The sequence below is a fragment of the Schistocerca americana genome, chromosome X (genome assembly GCF_021461395.2).
Source record: "Schistocerca americana isolate TAMUIC-IGC-003095 chromosome X, iqSchAmer2.1, whole genome shotgun sequence".
Lineage (NCBI taxonomy): Eukaryota > Metazoa > Arthropoda > Insecta > Orthoptera > Acrididae > Schistocerca > Schistocerca americana.
This window is the reverse complement of record NC_060130.1, coordinates 442,271,384-442,297,963: the sequence shown is the minus strand read 5'-3', so window position 1 is coordinate 442,297,963 and position 26,580 is coordinate 442,271,384. Positions and strand designations below refer to the sequence as shown.

Here is a 26,580-nt window from a genome sequence, read left to right as displayed (position 1 = left end):
AACGACAGGAACAGAAGAGTTTCTTGGACCATGACCTCACGTCCTGAAAGGTTTACCAGCAGCTCTGCTAGACGGTAGTTCTCCAAATGCAGCATCTCCACAATAGAGGGGACAAGAGACTTTAGTGGCTGGGTGTCACGACTGGGTGGCTATGACTTCATTTGTTCTGATTTTCTTGTTTAGTCGGATAATGCAGGAGCCTAGCCGGATTTACTATATTGCCCAGCTTCACCTTTCAGGTGCATCCACTTCGTCAGCGTCCTGAATAAGCACTCTTCCTTTCTGAATGTACCTTCCTGTGAACTGGTGTTTGGACATCAGGCTGAAGGTCACTTCCCTCTGTATGAGACAATTTAGCTGAGTGTTGCAGGGACGGTTCATTGCTTTCGATTGAGTTGTGGTGCAAGAATATAATATTAAATATTTAGATGTGACCACACCATTACTTTTGTCACCCACCAACTATAATCTCCCATCCCTCCCCCCCTCCCCCCCCCCCCCTCCCCCATACAGTCAATTCGCTTTACCGACTACCACCTTCTCTCAATTGTTCTCCTATAATCAGTGTTTTTTGTCCTTCCTGATCCCCCTCAACCCCCAATTCTAATCAGCCCTCTATTGTCACATGTCAGCTGAACATCTATGAACATCTAGCGCATCTTCCTTAATCCACACACACACACACACACACACAGACACACACACTTTAAAAAGTGAAATGGAAAAATTAATATCAGTGCGTTCATGAAGAAACAACTGAATAAAAATAAACACTGTGCTTAATGCAGGACACATGAAACATGTAGTACTGCTTCTTTTGCGAAGTTTTCCAAATTGATGTGAAGTGAAATAATTACAAATACAGTGTAAGAAGAAGCGGGTTCATGAAAGGCGAAACTTTGTGGACATGAATGTGCAGTCAAGTTTCTTTTCCGCTTGCAACTTCCGCTAGCAGTGAGACTTCAGAACGTGTAACCAGAGGTAAAAACACTGTAAGTCAATTGTGCGCCAATTTTGTACATAAAAACTTTTAGTAATCTATAAATATCAAAATTTGAAGACAAGTTATGTACACAGCACCATATTTCCAGAATTACCACAGGAGATGCCTTATTAATGAAATCGTAACGCATGTGGTGAAAAATACTCTGTAAGCTTGAGACAGAAAAACCAATTATAATTATTATATTATTCTTTCTCTTTATGTGCGGTTTCTCTAGATCGAGTTGCAGAAGGTATATACATTATGTGATCAAAAGTATCCGGACATCTGGCTGAAGATGACTCACAATATCTTGGCGACCTCCACCGGTACTGCTGGAATTCAATCAGGTGCTGGAAGGTTTAAGGTTTCATAGGGAATGGTAGCCCATTCTTCACGGAGTGCTGCCCTGAGGAGAGGTATCGAAGTCGGTCGGTGAGGCCTGGCACGAAGTCGGCGTTCATAAACATCCTAAAGGTGTTCTATAGGAATCAGGTCAGGACTCTGTGCAGGCCAGTCCATTACATGGATGTTATTGGCTTGTAACCACTCCGCAACAGACCGTCCATTATGAACAGGTGATCAATCGTGTTGAAAGATGCAGTTGCCATCCTCGAATTGCTGTTCAACAGGGGGAAGAAAGAAGATGCTTAAAACATCAGTGTAGGCCTGTGATGTGATAGTGCCACGCAAAACGACAAGGGGTGTAAGCCCCCTCCATGAAAAACACTACCACACCATAACGCCACTGCCTCCAACTTTTACTGTTGGCACTACACATGCTGGCAGATGATGTTCACCGGGCATTCGCCATACCCACACTCTGCCATCGGATCACCACATTGTGCACCGTGATTCGCCGCCCCACACAACTTTTTTCTACTGTTCAATCGTCCAATATTTACGCTTCTTACACCAAGCGAGGGGTCGTTTGGCATTTACGGGCGTGATGTGTGACTTATGAGCAGCCGCTAGACCATGAAATCCAAGTTTTCTCACCTCCCGCCTAGCTGTCATAGTACTTGCAGTGGATGCTGATGCAGTTTGGAATTCCTATGTGATGGTCTGGATAGATGTGTGCACATCACGATCCTCTTCAACTGTCAGCGGTCTCTGTCATTCAATAGACGTGGTCGGCCTGTACGCTTTTGTGCTGTACGTGTCCCTTCATGTTTCCAGTTACTATCACATCGGAAACAGTGGACCTAGGGATGTTTAGGAGTGTGGAACTCTCGCGTACAGACGTATGACACAAGTGACCACTTTCGAAATTCGTGAGTTCCGCGGAGCGCTCCATTCTGTTCTCTCACGATGTCTTAAGTCTACTGAGGTCGCTGATATGGAGTACCTGGCAGTAGGTGGCAGCAAAATGCACCTAATATGAAAAACGTATGCTTTAGGGGGTGTCCGGATACGTTTGACCGCATAGTGTAGCTTATCTGGCTGTACTTGGATGCCTAAGCTTGCATCTCATCAGGAGTCTCAACGGTTTATTGCTGTCAAGACGCTGAACGGTATGGTGGACTGACAAATAACCCTCTGACTACCGGAAATCGATCAGTATGGTGAGAGCTTCTTCTTCAGCAACGAAATAGTTTATCTCTCGAGTGGTGAGAGATTGGCTAGTGGAAAATCTCAACTCTGTTACCTTGACCGCTAGCATTAGTAAACATAAAGAATGGTTTAGAAAATTTGATATGGTTTGTAATTCAGCCTTCTGCATCTGTAAAACCGTTTTTCACTCCTCTGTACGTTTCTGCATTACACTTTTCTTCAATAACTGCTTCATGCAAGAAACATGAACGCCTGGGAAGATGCAAGGCTCAGGTAAAAACTGAAAAGCTGGAACGTGGCCGTAGACTGCTTTTTCGTCGTGATATCAAGGAAGTTCTTTATCACATTTAAGATTCTACACACTTCAAATATTCTTGTCTCGCTGATCACATGAATGAGGAATGTCAACTCCTTCCTGCAAAACCCTCTCTTATTAAGTTTCAACTTCATTCCTCCATTGTGTGTCACTATAACACTCGATCTTGCAGCTGACAATTTTCATCCCAGCTGGGCATAGCTATAAGAACATAATCAATATACACAATCAAATTTTCCATACGTTCTGGCCTCATGCATAGGCCGTATAAAAGCACATACTGCGATGTTTGACCCACTGTATACTAAAAAAATCGGTAAAACAGCGCATGATGCGGGAAAGTCGTATAATTCTCTGTTTTGGGAGTTAACTATAGGATCCCGTAAGTATACGTTAAGTTCAGTGATGTCAGATATTCAGTACCATGGAATTTATGAAGACGTTCATAAATGTTACTAGGACAAGTGCTTTCTTTTTATTACCTCATTTACCTTCTTTGCATCTAACACTAAACGAATGTTCCCATCGTCTCACGTACAGCAACCGAACGGTTAACATACTCACTCCTGACGTTCGCAATTGTACAAAATTGTACCATTTCTGTATTTCTTTTCTTAAAGTTTCCTCTCTTGAAAAAGGTGAAAGATTAAAATTTCGCCAAAACTTTTTTTCGAGCTTATTTATCAAAGCACTGGAAATACATAACTGCTTTGTAATCTTTAAATCTTCCTTCATTTGCACTGATAAAAGGTCCATTGATTTTACTTGGTTGAATATTTCTTCCTTTATGTGGCCCTGCACAGCACCAGGACCCTTTCTGTTCTGGGTTTGGTTATCCTTTTATGGTCTGTATATTATAGTCTATAAACACCTGATGTAAAAACCCATCTTTCATTTTTTTATTTCTCTTCAGTTGTCTGAAACTCTGTCCTCTGAGAATAAAAGAACGTCATGTGCTTTTGAAAGAAAAGGTACTGTCAACTAAATCTCTTTTATCCTATTTCTAGTCTGTGCATTACAAAATTCAGCTCACATTTGCATTTTTCAAAAAATGAGAATCCACTATCATGTTCACACTGAGGTTAGGAAGGATGAGGAACTCGCAGTCTGTTTCAATGGTTTCGATCTTAATAGACAGCATAAGTTTGTACTTTAGTGTTTTTAATAACTTTCTCTTTGTGTGAATGTGTTTAAACCAGGCACTGGCATTGTTATCACGTTCTCTTTACTTGGAAATGTTTGGTAGTAGCTTTGGTTTATAGTGGGAACTTGTGAAACACTATCAGTTAATAACTCAGCTTTAATACTTCCTACACATACATTCATCACAGGTTTGATGGACTCTGAGATGGAAATACTGCTGTTCTGACTTAGTGCCTTAAACTGTCATTACAGGGGGCACCTACATTTTTGACTTCACTGGAGTTAAGCATTGGTATTCATGCAATAATACGTCGTGAAGTGACAAGTCACATCTTAGTAGCTGGTGCCACTCCCTGCGTGTGCTTCGCTATTCTTTCCTGAGACAACCTCCACGGCTGTATGCATTTAGGTTTACCTTCAAGTAAGTACCTAAAATCGATGTCCTCTATTTTACTGGACATTTCTACCTCACAGAACTCTTACATATTAATTTCCAAACTGTTTTATCCTCTGGAGTGAGCTCGATCAGACCCAGATGACTACTGTTATTTTCTGATGATCGTAATTGCCAAACTCACCACCTCAGATTTGTCCAGTATTTCCCCGCTTTTTATTCTCCTGAATTTTATTGCCAAAATTAAATAAACTACCAGAATAAGTTCAGTATTCAAAACGTGGTACAAATATTTCACTGTACCCTTCCGTGGAGACATCATCAACTTCAACGGCCTTGCCATCACTTACTTTATCTTCAAATACATACTAACAAGTAAATGGTCAGACTTGTCATGCCGAAACATGTATTGCTTTTTTTAGCACTGTTATTTAACTGTGCAAAAGGTCCGTATGCAAAATTGTAGCTGCTGACATGAACTGGAAGTCACCTAAAAAAAATCACGAACATGGCTGTGTTTTCTGCTTGGCGCTTGCAGTGACGGCTGGCCACCCCTGGAAATGGCGAGTCGCGGGCGTTGTGCGCATGGTCGGGAAGTGCGGCCGTCTTATCGCGGCGTTCACTAAAGAGGAATATCGCTGCACGGTTTTGGTGGAAAGGGGAATCGAATATTCGTTTCTGTGGCACGCACGTCCTTTTAATTTCTGGTACGTATTTCGAAACATACCGTCCTGAAACTGGTTAGAGAGGTGAAAGATGTTCTGTACATGTTCATCTATACTCCGCAAGCCACTTTACGGTGAACATTTAATCTCCCCTCACAGGTGATGGCGAACCCTGTAAATGTTTAGCTGCTTGCCATGGAGATATACCACAGACGCCAAATGAAGCAATCAATAGAAAACACGCATGAAGACTATGTGTTGTGCGACACGGTTGTTAAACTTCTAGACGAGCATGTAAATGGCGCAGACATGTGGCTAGAAACAACTGAAACACTCGATATTGCAGACTGTGAATCTACAGACGGCGAAGACACCGACGAAAAGTTGCACTCATGAAGACTCTTCGATCGATAGTGCCACGTACCATTATCAGTTATCTCCGAAACTAACACCAGCAACTACAATTACCTTATCAGACAAAGAAAAAGCGGTGACGTATTGGTTGAACGAAAGTGGTAAGAAACGCCTACATGTCGGTACTGTTCAAAATAAGTATCGCTTTGTCAGTTCTGAACGTGAATTGTACAGATGGAAAAAGGAAGTCGGTGGACGACGTAAGCGTCGACTGGAAATTGCGACGGAGATAAATGCGCGACTTTTTGAGCTATTTACCGATGCCAGACAACAGTAATTTAGTGTCAGCGGTACAACTTTGCGTGATTGGGCGTTAGAGATCGCCAACGCGATAGGCGCTAAAGAATTTACAGCTTCTGAAAGTTGGATTACTCGCTTCAAAAGATCACATAAAATTGTGGCAAGAAAAATAACAAAATTTGTTTCGAGAAACAGGTCGGAATATGAAGTGACACAAATTCAAATGATAGAAGCTTTTCTTACGAACGCAAAAAATAAGATCGATAGTTTTAGTGAATCGTACGTGTACAATGCAGATCAGTCAGGTTGCCTGCGAAAAGAACACTGTCATTCAAAGGAGAAAAACATATTGAGGCGATTGCGCAGTCCACCCATTCATACACTATAATGCCCATAATTAGTCTGGATGGTTCATTGCTGCCTAAATTATATGTGTGTCTTCGAGAACCAACCGGACGTTTTGGACCACGTGTCAGAAGAATAATGTTCTACGCAAACAATCTTGTGGTAGACGCATCGAAGTCTGGAAAAATGGGAAATGAAACCGTTACACTTTTCATGCGTCATGCTTTTCTTCCGTTCTGCGGGAACAAATCTCTTCTCCTTCTAGATTCGTGGTCAGGTCATAAAAGGTCCGATTCATTAAAAGCTGTATTTCGAGCCCACCCTGACAAAGAAGTAGTGATACTTCAGATTCCACCCGGCATGACGAACGTAATTCAACCTTTAGACAGAGAATTTTTCCGTCAGTGGAAGGCATTTTACAGAAAAGTAACAGAGAAAATTATTGTGTGCAGATCACTGCAATTTCCTGTCTATCACCGTGACAATATTCTCAAGCTGCAATCAGTAGTACATTATCAATTTTCTTCCCCACGGTTTCAGAATTTGATTAAATATGCGTGGCACTCCTCGAAATATACTGATACTAGGCCTGATTCATTCGTAACACCAGCCCAGTTTTGTCTACGGACATCTAACAACGTCTGTGATTCGCAGGGCTGTCATATGTCGTCTTTGCTTGTATGTTCTTGGTGAACAAAAAACCTATGTTTTGAACATTGTATCAATCTTTCGCATTTTTACGGTAATTACAAGAAATAAAATTTGGACGTGTTCTAAACCGTATATTTATTTGTGTCTATTTCATAGCTACTTGGAAAGAATGTTGTAGATAACATATCAGCCATATTTGTCAACGAATGTATAATTATCATACGATCGCTTTCACTGGGGCTGGGGGAATCAGCTCTCTCACTGCTGTGGCAAGAGAGCGGCGCGTAGCTAACGCCACCTTGACCCTAGATGGCGTTGGTATAACGTAGCGAGAGAGGTCAGGGTTGTACAAGAGGCAGTTATAAGCGCGGAAACCATGCGACAATAATGTCTTACTTCATAAAATTGTTTACAGACTTCCAGGTCATGTCAGCAGCTAAAATTCTGCATACAGACTTCTTGCAATGTTAACTCACAGTGGTAAAAAAAGCAACACAGGTTTCGACATGACAAGTCTGACCATTCCCTTGTAAGACAAAAAAATGAATTTATCTGAATGGGACGGAAATCAGTAGATCTGATATACATGTACAGAAAGAAAAATGATTACAATTTCAGATAAACTGGATGCTTTATTCAAGAGAGAGAGCTTCACAAATTGAGCAAATCAGTAATGTGTTGGTCCACTTCTGACCCATATGAAAGCAGTTATTCGGCTTGGCATTGATTTTTAGACTTGTCGCATGTCCTCCTGAGGGATATCATGCCAAATGCTGCCCAACTGGCGCGTCAGATCGTCAGAATTTTGAGATGGTTGGAGGGCCTTGTCCATAATGCTCCATGGGTTCTCATTATGGGAGAGATTCAGCGACCTTGCTCGCCAAAGCACGGTCTGGAAAGCACGGAGACAAGGAGTAAAATCTCTCGCCGAATGCATGTGGGCATTATCTTGCTGAAATTTAATCCCAGAATGGCTTGCCATGAAGGGCAACAAAATGCGGAGCTGAATGTTTTCCATGTGCTTACCAATCCCTACCTTCGCTAGCAATGTCATCATATCTCCCCAACTGACAATTTTGGAACAGGACCCTCCAACCAACCTGGGACTATCCAACGGGCCAATTGGACATAATTTGGGATGATATTTCTCAGGAGGACATTCAACAAATCTGACAAACAGTGTCAAGCCAAATAATTGCTTGTATAAGGGCCAGAGGTTGACCAAGGCGTTATTGACTTGCTCAATTTTTGAAGCTCTTTCTCATTCAGTTTTTGTGAAACAGTAATCATTTTTTTTCTGTAAATCACAACTACCGATATTTCTTAGTGGTGCATACAGTTTTTCTTTTTTTGTGTATTGAATTTCGATTAACCTTTGCTATAGAGTTACGCTTCTGAAAATTCCGTATCTATAGCCGATACCTAATTAAGGCATTTATTAGTCCAATGACAGCTGGCCGGGGTGGCCGAGCGGTTCTAGGCACTACAGTCTGGAACCGCGCGACCGCTACGGTCGCAGGTCCGAATCCTGCCTCGGGCATGGGTGTGTGTGATGTGCCATTTGAACCAGACCAATGACATCTATTAGTTTATTTTGCTACATGGACTAGTCTTTATGTCTGTAATTCTGGTTAGCAACATGTCCACTACGTTCACGACCTTGACCTTGACGCACACCCACTCCACATTCTCTATCTGCACATTAAGTTAATGAGACATGTCTCATCTTGCAGAAGCTCACTTCCCGTCTGACGCCGTCTTCGCTCTACAAGTTTTTGATATGCTCTAGAAATTTTATGTGGTGGCTGATATTAATCCTGGGATGCGACGTGTCTGTAGTTGCAATATTTGTTCTGCGCTGGATGAAAATTTCCGTGTCCGTACTTGCGTTTAAATACTTGAGACGCATCTAGTAATATTCATCAAAGCTATTCATGGAACTGCAATCTGATTGATACTTATCCCCCCTCCTGAAATCAGCTAATAAAAATAGCTGAATTTATTTTGACCAATAATTGGCCAAGAAAAACCTTTTATGTTAAATCCGGCCTAGTTGTCGAATATGGGGTGTCTAGAAAACCTGCTTTCTCTGATCGCTAGACAACATTCAAACAAATCGTATTAATGAGTTTTATTACAAAAGAAAAGGATTACTGTACTTAACTTTGTCAATTACACAGACGTGTTGCAAGCAAAGGGCGACATGGAAAAAAAGCAATGTTCTTCAGTATTAACAATTCTTAGTCGCTGCTATACAAATCACCAGTATTGAAGCTACTATTTAACTGGGTCGCAACCAGTCGGGCGCGGCGCTTATGTCCTCTTCGTATAGGGGCCACTGCTGTCGCGGTGTCATGCTGAAGAGGGATCGGTCAGCGTGCGATTGGCTGACGTCTTCTCACCGCCATCTCTTCTCTATAGTCCCCGACTGGCATGCAGGCGCTTGACTTAACACCGTAACATTTTAAATTCGTTGATTCACACAAATTTCCACAATCATCAAGACAGTAAGTGGCAAACAGTTAATGAGACCGGGTTTAACCAATCCCTGATGTTATTCACTCTGTACAGTGAGCAAGCAGTAAAGAAAGCCAAAGAAAATTTGGGAGAAGGGCTTGATGTTCAGAGAGAATAAATAAAAACTTTGAAGTTAGGCGATGTCAGTCTGCTCGTAATTCTGTCAGAGACAGCAAAGGACTTGGAAGAGGAGTTGTTAGGAATGGACAATATCTTGAGAGAAGGAGACAACATTAGTATCAATGAAAGCGAAACAAGGGTAATAGAAATTAGTCGAATTAAATCAGGCGATGCTGAAGGAATTACATTATAAAATGAGACATTAAAAGGGAAAAGATGAGTTTTGCTGTTTGGCCAGCAAAATAATTGATGATGGCTGTAGTAGAGTTGATATAAAACGTACATTGGCAGTGGCAAGAAAAGTGTTTCTGAAGACGAGAAATTTGTTAACACTGAATATAGATTTAAATGTTAGAAAGTCTTTTCTGAAGGTATTTGTCTGGAGTGTAGCCTTGTGTGGAACTGAAATGTGTACGATAAACAGTACAGACAAGAAGAGAATAGAAGCTTTTAAAAACGTGGTGCTACAGAAGAATACTGACGATGACATGGGTGGATCGTGTAACTAATAAGGGGATACTGAATATAATTGGGTAGAAAACAAATTTGTGGCACAACTGAAGAATCAAGGAATAACAAATTTAATATTGGAGGTAAGCGTTGGGTTTAAAAATTGTAGATAGAGGCCAAGAGATGAATACAGTAAGGTGGCTCAAATGGATGTTGGTAGTAGTAGTTATTCGGAGATGAAGAGGCTTGCACAGAAACGAGTAGCGTCGAGAGCTGTATGAAACCCGTCTTCAGACTGAAGACCATAACAACAACAACAGCATCGTAAACCCTGCTTCACCTGTGACAACATACAGCTACTGAGAAACATTTCTTGAGGGCTCAGTTGAGGACTATTGTTAGTAGACAAATTACTAATGAATGTGTCTACGTTATTATTAAAGCCACAACAAACCACGCACTTGTCTTTCTGCATCAAGCGTTCTATTTTCAGATAGATAAATTTTCATACTACGAATCAATGAAAATCTCAAAGCGTTTTACCCATCACTGTCTTTTTTAATGGAGAAAATTTTTCCCTTTCTCGCTTCAGACGTGACGAGAGTATCATCAAAAGTTACAAAACACTTAATCACTCACTTCAATTTCCACATGCCGAGGTAGCATATGTTCTACTATTCAACACTACGCACTAACTTTGATTCCATCCCGTCGCTCATTATGCTACTCGAAGCCACGTGACGAGTGAATTCTTCAGAACTAAAAACATCAACATGAGGTACAGAAGTTTCTGTACATAAATTACCTGAAATGTACCTGACATATGGTGTCAAGAGTGCTCTGGAATTTCGCAATTGCGCCTAGTAGCCGCAATAATATATACTGACCAATCACTCCTAGAACTGCACAACGCGCTGCGCTGAGATGCGTCGCGGGCTGTGTTTAAAAGACGTGGTATATCGTCGTGTCGAATTCTGAGATACTCACCTGCATCCAAAGTTTCTCCCAAACCGGTAAAGGAGTGCGGACGCACTCTGCAAGCCGTAAAATCTTGTTTGCATGGCCTTCAACTGTCTGCGTTTCCTGGTTGCCGCCTTTTTTTTCCTGTCATGATAGGCGGTTTTCAGTTTTTGCTGCTCCTAACTTTTATACCCTTCAAACAGACCTATTGCGCAACTGACGAAGCGTTTCCCAGAAACAAATTACTGTCCTTGAAATGCACATTAATTCCTGTTGCAGTTACATTAACACTATGGGAGGTATTTTAGCGTGTGCGACTCAACTCTCAACACAAATTTTTACGCTCGTAAACAGAGTGTGGCATTCCAACCATTCGAAATGGTTATGACTACATCATTCAACCGTTTCCCAGTCGATGCATCATTTTCCACCTTCTCTCGACACTTAACTGTGATAATGAATACTGAATACAGTCTATCTGGTAGCCTGAGGTCGCGTTGGCGCTTGAGATTAGGTTCAGGAACGAAATAAGCTTACTTAGGAGTCCGCAAAGGTGGGCAATAGAGCGCATTTGCACCCCCTCTCCCGTCCTCCGGGAATCTGGAGTACCGAGTTTTTATTCATTAACGAAATGAATGTTGTAGATTTTATTAAAACTTTTGTTTGTCCAAGATCGCAATGTAGAAAACAGTGATAACTGGTTCAAACGGTCATCCTCAGATCAGGATACAAACATGCGATGTCCAAGTAAAGAGAATATATAAGACACTTAGCCATTACTGTGTTAATGCCAAATAAAGTTTTTGATGAAATCCACAACTTTAGACTTAAAGATCACTGCTTCAACGTTCACTACGTCACGTAATTACACACCGACGGAAAAAATCGCAACAGCAAGGAGTTGCGCGACATAAACGAAAGCTGATAGGTGAGTTTCTACATCTGAAAGATGGTGTCTATTCAGAATTCATGCCAGTCACATAAGAATGGCGCTAGTCGCGCCACTATGAGGATATAAATCGGTTTGCTTTAAATACACGCTGTAACGGTAGTGAGCGTTAGTTATCTTTGAGACTGGACATGGTGAGTTGACGTTAGTGAAGAATGCCTATAAGGCGATAAAGATGCCATTATCAACACATCACTGCGTTTGAACGAGATCGTGTTATAAGGACTACGAGAAGCTGAATGCTCTTCCTGCAATATTGCAGAAAGACTTGGCACGAATGTAGCCACTGTACGTGATTGCAGGCTGCGGTGGTCACTAGAATGCGCAGTCGCAAGAAGAACGGGTATCGGCGACCACATGGCTGTACCGAGAAGGAGGACCATCGTGTTAGGTACATGGATCTGGCGCATCGTACTGCATCTGCAGCTGCAATCTGAGCGGCAGTTGGCACCACAGTGACGCAACGAACTGCTATAAATCGGTTACTTCAAGGACAGATCTGAGCCAGACGCCTTGTAGCGTGCATTTCACTGAGCCCAAACCACCGCCATCTGCGACTTCATTGGCATCAAGTGAGACCTTATTAGAGGGCATGGTGGAGGTTTGATGTGTTTCCTGATGAAAGCTGGTCCTGCCTCGGTGCCATTGAAGGCCGTGTGTTCGTTAGAAGGACTGCAGATTTGAAAATCAATCGGTGATTCGACCTGCTGTGCAGCCATTCATGAACAGCAGTCCCAGGGGTGTTTACCAACAGGTTACCGCTCACCCATATACCGCTGCAGCAACCCAACAAGCGCGACGGAGGGTCGGCGTGTTGCCTTGGCCTGCTCGATCACAAGATCTGTCTCCAATCGAGCACATATGGAACATCATCGGACAACAACTCCAGCATCTTCCATAAACAGCGTTATCTGTCCCAATATCAACTTAGCAAGTACAACAGGCGTGGGACGCCAGCCCACAAACTGACCTCCAGCCCCTGTACAACACAATTCATGCACGTTTTCATACTTACATTCAACATTCTGGCAGCTACACTGGTTATAAATGTGCCAGCATTTCACATTGGGAGTGGCTTATCTCTCTCTTACATAAGCCTGTGATCTTCAAATGTTAATCACTTAAATATGGTACCTAGACAAATGTATCCCCGAAATTTCATTAACCTACATTAATTATTTTTTCGTGTTGCGATTTTTTTCGTCATTGTATTACAGAATTCTCGTACTCTTCTAGAAGTGATTTCACTAAACATCTCGTTTAGCGGATTGTGCATGAAGCATAGCATTTAGTTTTTCTGGCACGTCTCGTCCTGAAACCACCAACTCATTTATATTAAAAAATTACAATTTTAGAGTCTTCTGCGGACGCCGATGTCCCATTTTACAGTAACTCGAGTTAATATTACAGCTGGTGGTCATCGTTCTGCAGTCAGATTGCCTACAAACCTACATGCTTACGTTATTAGAGGAACATTCCCAGGCAATCCGCTGTCTGCTTGACAGAATAGCATTACGTCGAAGTGTTAAAGAAAATTTGATCCCGGGAAGGTGGTTGTTCAGCCAACCAGCAAGAACACCACCAAATATGGCTTAAGACGATGTACTACGGAGACTCAGTGTCCTCCAAAATTTGTGTTTGACAAATGATTTTACCACGTCGACGTAACCTTTGCCTGGCACCATGGCGCACAGAATCAAACACGGAAAACCACACAATCAGAACATACATTTAGTTCGTATTCGACAATAAATTATGGACCCATGGAAACTTTATTTTTACAGAAAAGGATAGCTTGAACTTACATCTAATGGTAACACCGTGTAAAGATATTTTCTCTGCCACGCGAGTCTTGAAATGTATTCATCTGAACACCTCACCTACCATTAACGTGTTCGATGCGCAACTTCACAGTATGTGAATAGTATTACGCTTTCACAGGTCGCACCGTACCGTCATGCTTCTAACATCTTCCTGAGACGTCAGACATTCCTATAAACATTCATATAAAGTTATCACAAGGTTTATTCTGATTTCAGCTATCGATAAAGCTATAATTTTCTTCTGCACTTTTTTCCTTCCACACCGTCCCATGTCGTACTTGAAAAAAAGGGATTTTTTTTTTAAAAAAACATTTAGTCAGTTAATTGCTTGTTCCATGGGTCATGTCCCCGATAAACATTACGATGGGACTGTGTCAGCAGAATAAATACTGAATATACAGGATGCTGATAACCAAACTTTCGCTACTTGAGAGGGTCCCTATCAAAAACGAGTGATTGTAGAACAATGAAACTTTGAGGAAACATTTGTAAGGAAATATGGTGGAGAAATATCAAATAAATCACTGAAAGAAACACGTTCTGAATTCCACATGAGAGGGTAAAATATGTGAATTGCGTAACATGTTTGCGTTAAACGTTGCAAACTTTGCTCATTCTGACGACCATCTACATCCACGACAGTCTGGATACCATTTCACAATTGTTCGCAACACTTTTCGATCGGTGGACCATGCAATGTTCAGCTGTCGTGATACAGCGCGTGTATTGCTTGAAGATCGCACACTGCGTCCAGCATTCTCAGCCATGGAACAGTAACTTCTTTAACAATTTGGGGTGCAATTGGCCGTTGGTCTCTCCCAGGAGCAATTACCAAATCGCCAGTTAATTCAAACTTCCGAATAATGTTTTTGAGCCCTTGTGCGAAAGGAAGACCTCTTCGTATTTCTTTAATGCTTCGATATTCGCAGAGCAGCAGCACTACTGCTGTTGTTTTGATAAAACAGCTTTACGAGGAAGGCTCTGCTCTGACGACATGTTTGAAACCTACGTCCTCATACCAGTACCGGCTCATAACGGCTAGTCATGACAATAACACTACTAACAACACAAATCGAAACATAATTTCTATAAAGTCGAGTACCCACACAGTAAATAGTATTCCGTCTACACTGGTTCAAGTAGCGAAAGTTTAATTATAACCACCCTTTACAAATACTGAATTCTATGTCCCCAATGTTAACAGAAAATAAGTCAAGTACTCCTATAAGTGAAGGATAAACGCCCTCCTCTGTCGACATGTGGTGTACACAAAATTCCATTTAAGTATGGTAAAGTTTATATTGGGTCTATCAAGAGGAGCGTAAAAACACGGCTAAAACAGCACAAATGTCTTTGCCCACTAGCAAAAACAGAGAAATCAGCTGTAGCTGAGCATGCTTTTCAGTCAGGAAACCACGAAGTGAAGTTTTCTGAAACAGAAATGTTATCTACAACGTCAAATTATTATCCACGACTATGTAGAGAAGCCATTGAAATTTATAAGCCTCAGCATAATTTTAACAGGAAAGAGGAGGCAATGAAACTTAGCGACATATGGACAGCAGCTCTGCAGAATCGCTAGACAGTTTTATCTTTGGCTAGACAACAATCGATAGTTAAGTTTTATTTTTGATAAGGATTATCTCTGCTCATCAAGTGTTACCTTGACCTAGAGTATTCATGTCGCTCTCGGACGTCCGACCGGTCAGTTGGCAAGACTCAGCGGAGGAGCGCCTATGGGGATGTCCAGCGCAGACCTGGACGAAACGTCAGGAACAGAAGAATTTATTGGACCGCGACCTCACATCCCGGAAGGTTTACCAACAGCTAATTCAGTTTCATCAGCACCAAATGAATACAAAATTGCTATGCAAATTAAAAGGTTAAAAAATAATAAAGCTTGTGGTGAAAGTGGAATTGTTGGAAAACTCTGGAAAAGAGTTGGCCCAAAAGCCGTAAAATTAATTATGTTGATAATGCAAAATTTGGCAATCTGATTGCTTTTCCGGATAAGTGGAAAACTGCATTGATACATCCACTGTATGAACGGGAGGCGGAACTGATGTTAATAATTATATGGGAATTTCCCTTTTCCCAGTCCTATACAAAGTTCTGTCCACACAACTGGCACAATGCAGATTTCAAGTTTAGCACGTTCTCAACCTCTTTACTCATAACGCTGTGTATAACCAGTGTCATGCCCATGTACTTCTCTTTACGCCGCCTTTCTAAAACCGTTACCAAGCGCATAAGACACTAGGGGGACAGGGTTTAGATCCCTGCACAGCCATCCAGATTCGGGTTTGTTGTGAATTCACTATACTGCTTACTTAAAGTTCCATGACGAATCCTTTGACAAGCATACGTCCGAATTCCTTCTCCATCCTTACTGCATACGGCGTTGCGCTACCTCTTTAGCGAGTTGGCGTTGACGCGACGTTAAGCTTTGTTTTCCTTCCATCTTTCAGATGCTTAGGTGGTACACATGAGCGTATCGAGGGTCTGAACTGTTATAGGGGAATAGGGGGAGACGGGCTACTCCTATTAGTTTCGAGTTAAGAGATGAAATAATTTCGACATTTCATGAAAAATAGCTGTGAGTACACGTGATACTTGTAACCATCAAAGTATTACAGATATCGTGTAAATTTGAATGATGTTTCCAAGTCACAGATCGCAACTGAAGAGAGAGCGCGTAGCTGTGAAGTGAGATGTTGCAACAGCTGTGACATCATCAAGCGGTGTTTGCTGCCTGCGACTGGCAGTATATAAAGCGACAGGCAAGCTGCTGCGCGCAGTGAACAGTTTTGTGCGAGCACCATGGCGGTGAGTACCACGTAACGAAGATACTAGACGCACTTCCTATCGTATGTTACCCAGCTTCTTTAGGCCTTCTCGGCACTCTTATTTTGCGCCTTTGGATACGAGATATGTAACGTACCACATGGGTGATTCCGTTTCTCGCCTGTGTTGACACACAGTGTCGCATAGCGCCAACTATAGTGGACAGCTGTTAGTAGTCGCTTCTTTGGCGTATTCAAACAATCCGGAGACTGCAAATCCACTCAGTCCATTCCACTCGTCACTCCTTACTGGTGTTGTGCCCAGCATGAATTTGCAGCCTCATGACTTGTTGAAAAAACCAGAGAAAGGATGATGTAGGTTTCACGTCTCGTCGACGATGAAGTCATTACAGGCGGAGCATAAACTTGGTTTGGGACAGAATATCGGCCGCGTCTTTTCCACCGGTACCTGCCTTCAGGGATTTAGGAATCCACGGAAGACTTAAACTTGGATGGCCGGACTATAAATCGAAGCCTGGTTCTCTAGAATGCAGACTGTGCCACTTGGCTCGGTCGAAGTTTTGTGGACCTTTAATGTCGTTCTTTAGTTACCAGTAAAGACTAAGTGTTAAATTACGTGTTGCTAGTGAATGCAGGGGAATTCGAAGAGAATAAGAAGTTGCACTCTTCTTTTAACAATGAAACTCCAGAAGCTTCTCTTCTCACCTGCTCTTTCCAGAACCACTTCGTTTGTGACCTTGTCGATACATTTTATTTTGAGCATGCATCTATAGCACCACATTTCAAAAGAATTTAGCTTCTGGTCTTCCTCTGTCCCGAGAGTCCATGTTTCACACCCATAGCATGCCACACTCCACACATATGATTTCAAAAATCTTTTCCTGATTGCAAGGCTGATGCTCTTAGATATTAAGATGTTTTTCTTCTTGTTAAAAGCAGCCTTTGCTTGAGCAATTCTACTTCTCACTTCTGCCTTGCTCCTTCCATCCCTGGTAACATTATTGCTCAGATAAGTAAATTTATCGACTTGTTCAAGCAGTTCATTGCCTACATGAACTTGGACTTTCACTTGATCTTTTTTGTCGCATGCCATTACTTTTGTTTTTGCTTTATTAATTCTCATATTATATACTTCCCCCATAACTTTATCCATTCTATTCAGTAGGGCTACAAGATCTTCTTCACTTTCAGCTAGGACAGCCATATCATCGGCATATCTTATCATATCTATTCGTTGACCATGAATTACTACACCTGTCTGTGAATTTTCCCTTACTTTTTTCAGCGCCTCTTCAATGTATAGGTTAAAGATAACAGGGGATAGTGCGCGACGACCAAACACAACGATAAAAAAAAGGGTTAGCTGCCCTCTGTAATAAATAAACTGAGTAAATGGATCAACGATGAACTTCAAGGGGTGTCATGGGACAACCGCCCCGAACAAACGCAACGAACAGTACCGAACAAAATAAGATTTGGGGGAAAAAAAGGTAGCGTAATAGAACATGAAGCCCCTGGGTAAGTTGGTGTTTGGTTCAAATCTCTGCAATACGATTTTATTTCCTCGTTAAATTTGAAATATCATCATTTTTTATGAATAATGCACGTCTTCTTGTTTCTAATTACATATTGGACGCGAAATTCCTGTTTCCATTTCAAATACAAATTCTCAATTATCGATGTCTTATGAAAGACTGTTCACAAAACTTGTTTAAATTAAGAAAATATGACAAGTTAATTTTAAAGGGAAAAATGAAAAAGCAAATCCTCTTTATTTGGACTATGTCCATCGTTTTATGCCACAGAGGTAGATAAGTGTCGTAGACACATGAAAAACAACCATTTTCGCAGCATCGAGCACATCACACAAATACTGCATTTTTACATTTGCTACTGTACCATTACGATATGAACCCAATAGAACTGATCTGGATCCAAGCTGCGGGATTTGGCCCGAGAAGTAACGAGACTGTTAAGCTGCCAGACGGACTGGAACTAACGCACGCAGCTTTTTCACACGTCACTGCCGAACGCTGGCGGGATGTAGAACGTCTCGTCATAAAAGAAGAAGAGAAAATGCTGCTCCTGGTTGGCTTTGTGGATTCTGTTGTTGATAGGCTCGTTATCAACGTAGCAGGTGACACTTCCAGAACCGAAATGGATTTCTCGGATTCGTATAAGGAAGGAGCTAAGAGATTGCCAGACGACTGACTGTAAGTAATACCTTCAGTGGCTTCAATATTTAACTATACGGTGAAATCCTTCAATACTCTCTTTGGGTACACACAGCTTATGCAGAAAAATTACCCTGTGGTTAAGTCAGAAATTTTCATCATTCGTGTTTTTAATTACAACAGTACGTTAGTTAAAAACGATAACGTGTTGCGGTTTTCGTCTAGTCGTCAAAGTAGCGTATTGTGGCAGATTTGCAGTGTATTATTTCATTCTGCTTAAAAAATTAAATGACATTCGAAGCTGTATTGCTCGTCTGCTCGCCTCTATTACGGTACGTCTTAACAGCAGCAGCTCACATCACAGCGGCTAGCTGTACCAGCTGACCGGCCAGTGCTGTCCAAGTTAATGGCGCCGGTAAAGCTGTGGTCCCGTATTATCACTAAGGCCGTGTCCTACGTGGGCGACAGAAGCGACCGACGCGCGCGACAGCTTCAGGCGACAAAACACAACCGCACGTATAGTTACGGAAGTGTCCTACGTGAGCAACATCTGTGTCGCTGCCTGTTTACATAAGAAAATAAAGCGAAAAGGAATGCTGTGCATGAAATTTGCAAAGGGTGGAATGTCCATGGAGAATTTCATAAATGTCATCAACTACGAAGATCACCAGACAAATTCTTCGAATACACGTGAACGAGCAGAGGAGCATTCGACTATCTCATCGATAAATTAAATACGTATGTTTTCTTACACGATCAAGAACTTTTAACTGCCAATAAATGCGGAGGAATGACTACTACGAGACTAACTGCGCTAAATACAAATATAAGTACACAGATTGATAGCTATGAGCAAAAGCTCGGTGTGGTGTAGGGGTGGTATATACAGTTGGTGATTACGTGTTAGGAAAAGGTCCTGGCTTCGATTACCCGCCGTTCTTGTATTTTTACTGACTCAGTTACAATTATGTATGGAAAGTTTTATATATACCTTTTACACTGCATCGCTAAATATATTTTTAAGGTCTTGCACATAACAACAGTGTTCATTGCGGATATGTATGTGGCCCGAATCATTGTACTGCAAAACATCTACAAATGCAGACTAACTCTGACTGCTGACCTGAGGAGTGGTTGTCTGTGAGAACTCAAACGCTTTTCTGCAACTGGAGGAACCCGGCAGCATAATATACAGGGTGTTACAAAAAGGTACGGTCAAACTTTCAGGAAACATTCCTCACACACAAAGAAAGAAAATATGTTATGTGGACATGTGTCCGGAAACGCTTACTTTCCATTTTAGAGCTCATTATATTACCCCTCTTCAAATCACATTAATCATGGAATGGAAACACACAGCAACAGAACGCACCTGCGTGACTTCAAACACTTTGTTACAGGAAATGTTCAAAATGTCCTCCGCTAGCGAGGATACATGCATCCACCCTCCGTCGCATGGAATCCCTGATGCGCTGATGCAGCCCTGGAGAATGGCGTATTGTATCACAGCCGTCCACAATACGAGCACGAAGAGTCTCTACATTTGGTACCGGGGTTGTGTAGACAAGAGCTTTCAAATCCCCCCATAAATGAAAGTCAAGAGGGTTGAGGTCAGGAGAGCGTGGAGGCCATGGAATTCGTCCGCCTCTACCAATACATCGGTCACCGAATCTGTTGTTGAGAAGCGTACGAACACTTCGACTGAAATGTGCAGGAGCTCCATCGTGCATGAACCACATGTTGTGTCGTACTTGTAAAGGCACATGTTCTAGCAGCACAGGTAGAGTATCCCGTATGAAATCATGATAACGTGCTCCATTGAGCGTAGGTGGAAGAACATGGGGCCCAATCAAGACATCACCAACAATGCCTGCCCAAACGTTCACAGAAAATCTGTGTTGACGTCGTGATTGCACAATTGCGTGCGGATTCTCGTCAGCCCACACATGTTGATTGTGAAAATTTACAATTTGATCACGTTGGAATGAAGCCTCACCCGTAAAGAGAACATTATCACTGAAATGAGGATTGACACATTGTTGGATGAACCATTCGCAGAAGTGTACCCGTGGAGGCCAGTCAGCTGCTGATAGTGCCTGCACACGCTGTACATGGTACGGAAACAACTGGTTCTCCCGTAGTGACGTGGTCAACGTTACCTTGTACAGCAGCAACTTCTCTGACGCTGACATTAGGGTTATCGTCAACTGCACGAAGAATTGCCTCGTCCATTGCAGATGTCCTCGTCGTTCTAGGTCTTCCCTAGTCGCGAGTCATAGGCTGGAATGTTCCGTGCTCCTTAAGACGCCGATCAATTGCTTCGAACGTCTTCCTGTCGGGACACCTTCGTTCTGGAAATCTGTCTCGATACAAACGTACCGCGCCACGGCTATTGCCCCGTGCTAATCCATCCATCAAATGGGCATCTGCCAACTCCGCATTTGTAAACATTGCACTGACTGCAAAACCACGTTCGTGATGAACACTAACCTGTTGATGATACGTACTGATGTGCTTGATGCTAGTACTGTAGAGCAATGAGTCGCATGTCAACACAGGCACCGAAGTCAACATTACCTTCCTTCAGTTGGGCCAACTGGCGGTGAATCGAGGAAGTACAGTACATACTGACGAAACTAAAATGAGCTCTAACATGGAAATTAAGCGTTTCCGGACACATGTCCACATAACATCTTTTCTTTATTTGTGTGTGAGGAATGTTTCCTGAATGTTTGGCCGTACCTTTTTGTAACACCCTGTATATATTCGATGGTACCCGATTCTCTCGTTCAAATTAATGGTTTGCTGATGTTCACCTAACATGACAATAACGATTTAATTCTGAAATTACTGTGTAAACATTTTGTTTTAATTTGCTTACGTTACTTCCACTTTCCTTGTCAGTCAAGAAGACCATTAATACATAGCGCATACAGAACCGAAAAGCTTTTCCATTATTTCTAAGGAATGGTAAATTTGAACGGTTCGGAAATTTTACTATCTTTTCTCATTCAATATCATTAGACAACCTTTAGATGTCTAAATGGTTCAAATGGCTCTGAGCACTATGGGACTTAACATCTGTGGTCATCAGTCCCCTAGATCGTAGAACTACTTAAACCTAACTAACCTAAGGACATCACACACATCCATGCCCGAGGCAGGATTCGAACCTGCGACCGTAACAGTCCCGCGGATCCGGACTGAGCGCCTAGAACCGCTAGACCACCGCGGCCGGCTTTAGATGTCTACTTCGAGGGAGAAAAACACTGTGTTGCAGTTTTTATTTGCAGTACAATATCCTATGTAGTTGTCACGTGGCAGCCAGGAAAGGACAGCCATCAACTTAGCTACACATTGTCTAATTCCAGTCTGTCATATGTGATTTTCACACACGCCTAGGTGAATTTAGAACTGGTAAAAGTGAAATTCATTTATTAGCTTTTAGAGAGAATCTGGAAAGTTATTTCAGTGTTATCATGTAAGGGCAATCGTCTCTGTAAAGTTTTTAGGGATTTAGAAATTGTTGGTGGTGAACAGCAGCAACCAGCCACAGATTGGTCATTGAAAAAGTACCGTTACAGGTTTCAAAATGATAAAATTCATCTTGAGGCGGCTTTCATGCTGTTACCAGAACACTTGTTACGTTTAGTTTACTGGTGGTTTTCCAAAACCAGGAACGGTAGTTTTTCAGTAAAGTTGTCTGAAACCAATTTGTGGCTGGTTGCTGCTGTTCACTATTCATAATTTGTATCACACAGCAGCCACGGTCTCCAGCCATGTCTTTATTTGACAAAATTGCATTTTACGTAGTTATTTAAAGTCGATACGTTCGATATGTAGTATGTCTCTTCGACTGTTGGAAAAGAAGAAAAATTTCTCAATTAATTATTATCTTTTACATCAGTACTGTAGATTAGTGAATAACAAATGAATATTGGAAAAGCTTGAAGAAAGTAGAAAAAAGTACGTGAGTCACGAAGTAGTTCTAGGGGACAACTGCCCTGTCGAACATGTACGAAATTTTAAGGTCACTATCAAGGTAAAAATAGACTGTGTCTTACTTATACCCATGCTGGCACTAGCCCAAACGACATATCTTAACGGAAAGGGATAAAGAAAAGTAGCCAAAATGGATTTCGAGGAATGGGCCTTCGGAGTAGCAGACCTGTGTTATGCTAGTAACATCTGAAGCATCTCGTATCTGATGTTTTAGTGGATAACTTGTCTCACCAAATGTCCGCTCTTTGACACCACATAAATTAAAGCGATTTTATTTTTCAGATAAATGCAGAACTCCGCTCTCTTCTGGTGCTGCTAGTGGTCTGCATCGCGCTAAACCATGGTAAGTTGCAAGGTGGTAATGCGAGTGGCAACACCTACTGACAACGCGTAGACTGCTCAGCATTCATTTTTACTGTAAATTGATAAGGTCACATGCTAGCCAGTTCTGTCTGTAGATGCTCTGAAAAATATCAGGATCGACATACCGTCTATATAGCAGGATTATGGAACAGCTTCCTCAACAATTTGTATTTTTTTTTTTGCACCCAAAAAGGGGCTAGATGAAAATTGTAATGATATTCATCATTCAGCACTGCCTTCAAACGCGCATGCCACTTGGTACGAAATAGTCACAGACACAATCGAAAGCAGAGAATAGTACTATTGGATATAGATGACCCAGTGATCACTTTGTGATAAATGCCACGGATTTGGAACAGTCGCTCATATGTTCCCTTGCACCAAACAATCCAGACATGGACGTGGATACTCGAATGCCGGTGCACACCGTAAGTTTACAAGAAATAATCTTCTATTGGTCTCTTGTTCCTTCATCGAAGAATAATGGTTATTTGTGGATGATAATACACACAGTTCACTATATTGTAACAGATGCAGCAGATGTATTCCCTGTATTTAGGACGTCGGTTCAGTTTTCCCCCCATTAAGAAGTCACAACACGCTGTAAAGAACGTTATGCATGACAGAGTTTTATTGTACTCTAATTGTCGTTTTTATTGTGGGCCAATCTACACTACTGGCCATTAAAATTGCTACACCACGAAGATGACGTGCTACAGACGCGAAATTTAACCGACAGGAAGAAGATGCTGTGATATGCAAATGATTAGCTTTTCAGAGCATCCACACAAGGTTGGAGCCGGTGGCGACACCTCACACAAGGTTGGAGCCGGTGGCGACACCTACGACGTGCTGACATGAGGAAAGTTTCCGACCGATTTCTCATACACAGACAGCATTTGACTGGCGTTGCTCGGTGAAACGTTGTTGTGATGCCTCATGTAAGGAGGGGACATGCGTACCATCACGTTTCCGACTTTGATAAAGGTCAGATTGTAGCCTATCGCGATTGCGGTTTATCGTATCGCGATACTGCTGCTCGCGTTGGTAGAGATCCAATGACTGTTAGCAGAATATGGAATCGGTGGGTTCAGGAGGTTAATACGGAACGCCGTGCTGGATCCCAACGGCCTCGTATCACTAGCAGTCGAGAGGACAGACATCTTATCCGCATGGCTGTAACGGATCGTGCAGCCACGTCTCGATCCGTGATTCAACAGATGGGGACGTTTGCAAGACAACAACCATCTGCACGAAGAGTTCGACGACTTTTGCAGCAGCATGGACTATCAGCTCGGAGACCATGGCTGCAGTTACCCTTGACGCTGCCGGCCGGGGTGGCCGAGGGGTTCTAGGCGCTACATCTGGAACCGCACGACCGCTACGGTCGCAGGTTCGAATCCTGCCTTGGGGCATGGATGTATGTGATGTCCTTAGGTTAGTTAGGTTCATGTAGTTCTAAGTTCTAGGGGACTGATGACCTTAGAAGTTAAGTCCCATAGTGCTCAGAGCCATTTTTGAACCCTTGACGCTGCATCACAGACAGGAGCGCCTGCGATGGTGTACTCAGCGACGAACCTGGGTGCACGAATGGCAAAACGTCATTTTTTCGGATGAATCCAGGTTCTGTTTACAGCATCATGATGGTCGCATCCGTGTTTGGCGACATCGTGGTGAAGGCACATTGGAAGCGTGTATTCGTCATCGCCATACTGCCGTATCACCCGGCGTGATGGTATGGGGTGCCGTTGGTTACACGTCTCGGTCGCCTCTTGTTCGCATTGACGGCACTTTGAACAGTGGACGTTACATCTCAGATATGTTACGACCTGTGGCTCTACCCTTCATTCGATCCCTGCGAAACCCTACATTTCAGCAGGATAATGCACGACCGCATGTTGCAGTTCCTGTACGGGCCTTTCTGGATACAGAAAATGTTCGACTGCTGCCCTGGCCAGCACATTCTCCAGATCTCTCGCCATTTGAAAATGTCTGGTCAATGGTGGCCGAGCAACTGTCTCGTCACAATGCGCCAGTCACTACTCTTGATGAACTGTGGTATCGCATTGAAGCTGCATGGGCAGCTGTACCTGTACTCGCCTCCAAGCTCTGTTTGACTCAATGCCCATGCGTATCAAGGCCGTTATTACGGCCAGAGGTGGTTGTTCTGCGTACTGATTTCTCAGGATCTATGCACCCAAATTGCGTGAAAATGTAATCACATGTCAGTTCTAGTATAATATATTTGTCCAATGAATACCAGTTTATCATCTGGATTTCTTCTTGGTGTAGAAATTTTAATGGCCAGCAGTTTAGAACATAATTTACTGATCGTGGAAAAGCCGTTTCTTATGTACAGAGGGACCAAAATAAAACTGAAATGATAATTAAATCAAGACCCTAAGCTACCGATAGGCGTTGATATACATCCACGGGGACAGTCGAAAATGTGTGCTCCGACCAGGACTCGAACCCGGGATCTCTTGCTTACATGGCAGACGCTCTATCCATCTTTTTATTTTTTATTTTTAATCTCATTTTGTTCTATATTGTTCGTCTAATTTGTTCGGGGCGGACGTCCGATGACATCCGTTCAGGGTCATCGTTGATCCGTTCACTCAGTTTCTTTTTATTACAGAGGATAGCTAACCCTCTGACCGAACACGCTGACCTACCGTGCTGGCAAATGATGATGATTAGGACAGCACAACACCCAGTCCCTGAGCGGAGAAAATCTCCGACCCAGCCGGGAATCGAACCCGGGATCCATCTGAGCCACCGAGGGCACAGAGGATAGTGCGACTGCGGGAATTTATCCCTTGCACGCTCCCTGTGAGACCCACATTCCCAGCTTAATGTCCACACACTACATCCGTAGTGCTCCAGCCTATTACACTCATTACTCACGGCAGACAATCTTACCGAGTCCCGTAAGAGTTCGGGCAATGCGTGTGCGTCCGCACAGGTCAATGGCCGGTTGGCCTTAACTATATGAAGATGGTATCTGTTCTTTCGGAACAGATACCATCTTCATATCACACAAAATAAAAGTGGCTGTAGAAGTATTATTGGCATTTCGTTAAAATGACATACAAACAGTGAATAATTCTGTCCACAACGAGTCCAACCACCGCAAAACATTGCTCAAGTGGAAGGTAGCCTCCAGAAGTGTTGCACAAAATCGCGTATCGGTTAGCTGTATACGATCGAATTAGGAGATTGCCATGTCACAACAATATTAAAAAGGACCTACATGTTTATCGTTACTGTTTTCTGTTGTATATGAGTTAAAGCTTTCAGACGAACTTGCAGGTGTTCATTTCTTCCAGTTGTTCCTGATTAAAGTGTCATCGGGATATTTCGATCATCATTTTTTTCATTTCTCCAGATGATTCCTGTACGAGTATGCGAACTCACGGAACACGAGCTACTTTCTGAAAATCATCTTCGGTATTTAAAAAGGCATCGCATAATGTTGGGACTGGTGTTTGCTGAGTAACTTCCGCTCCAGTTTTCTACTGGCCGCTCTGTTCTAGTTTACGTGGAGCTCTACGTAGGTACAACATATTGTAACGTGGTCTCCCCGATGCAACGCTGGCTTACTGCGAGCGATATAGCTTCCTCCCGACAGTCCAAAGTACAGTTGAGTGGTAGACCCCTTTCTGTCCACTATCACTTTATTTAGCGCCATAAGGTCGGCAGCCTTGTTGTTAT

General features: G+C 42.5%; 1 protein-coding gene across 1 annotated transcript in view; it reads left to right on the top strand.

The window, feature by feature from the left end:
• Window positions 1–16,281: 16,281 nt before the first annotated feature.
• The window catches only part of LOC124555670 (wall-associated receptor kinase 4-like), a 30,119-nt gene continuing 19,820 nt past the window's right edge, over window positions 16,282–26,580 (top strand). Inside the window, exons 1-2 of the mRNA XM_047129665.1 lie at window positions 16,282–16,349; window positions 22,786–22,846. Coding sequence (XP_046985621.1) covers window positions 16,344–16,349; window positions 22,786–22,846 — 67 coding nt within the window. The 5' untranslated portion in view covers window positions 16,282–16,343. The remainder of the gene's footprint in view (window positions 16,350–22,785; window positions 22,847–26,580) is intronic.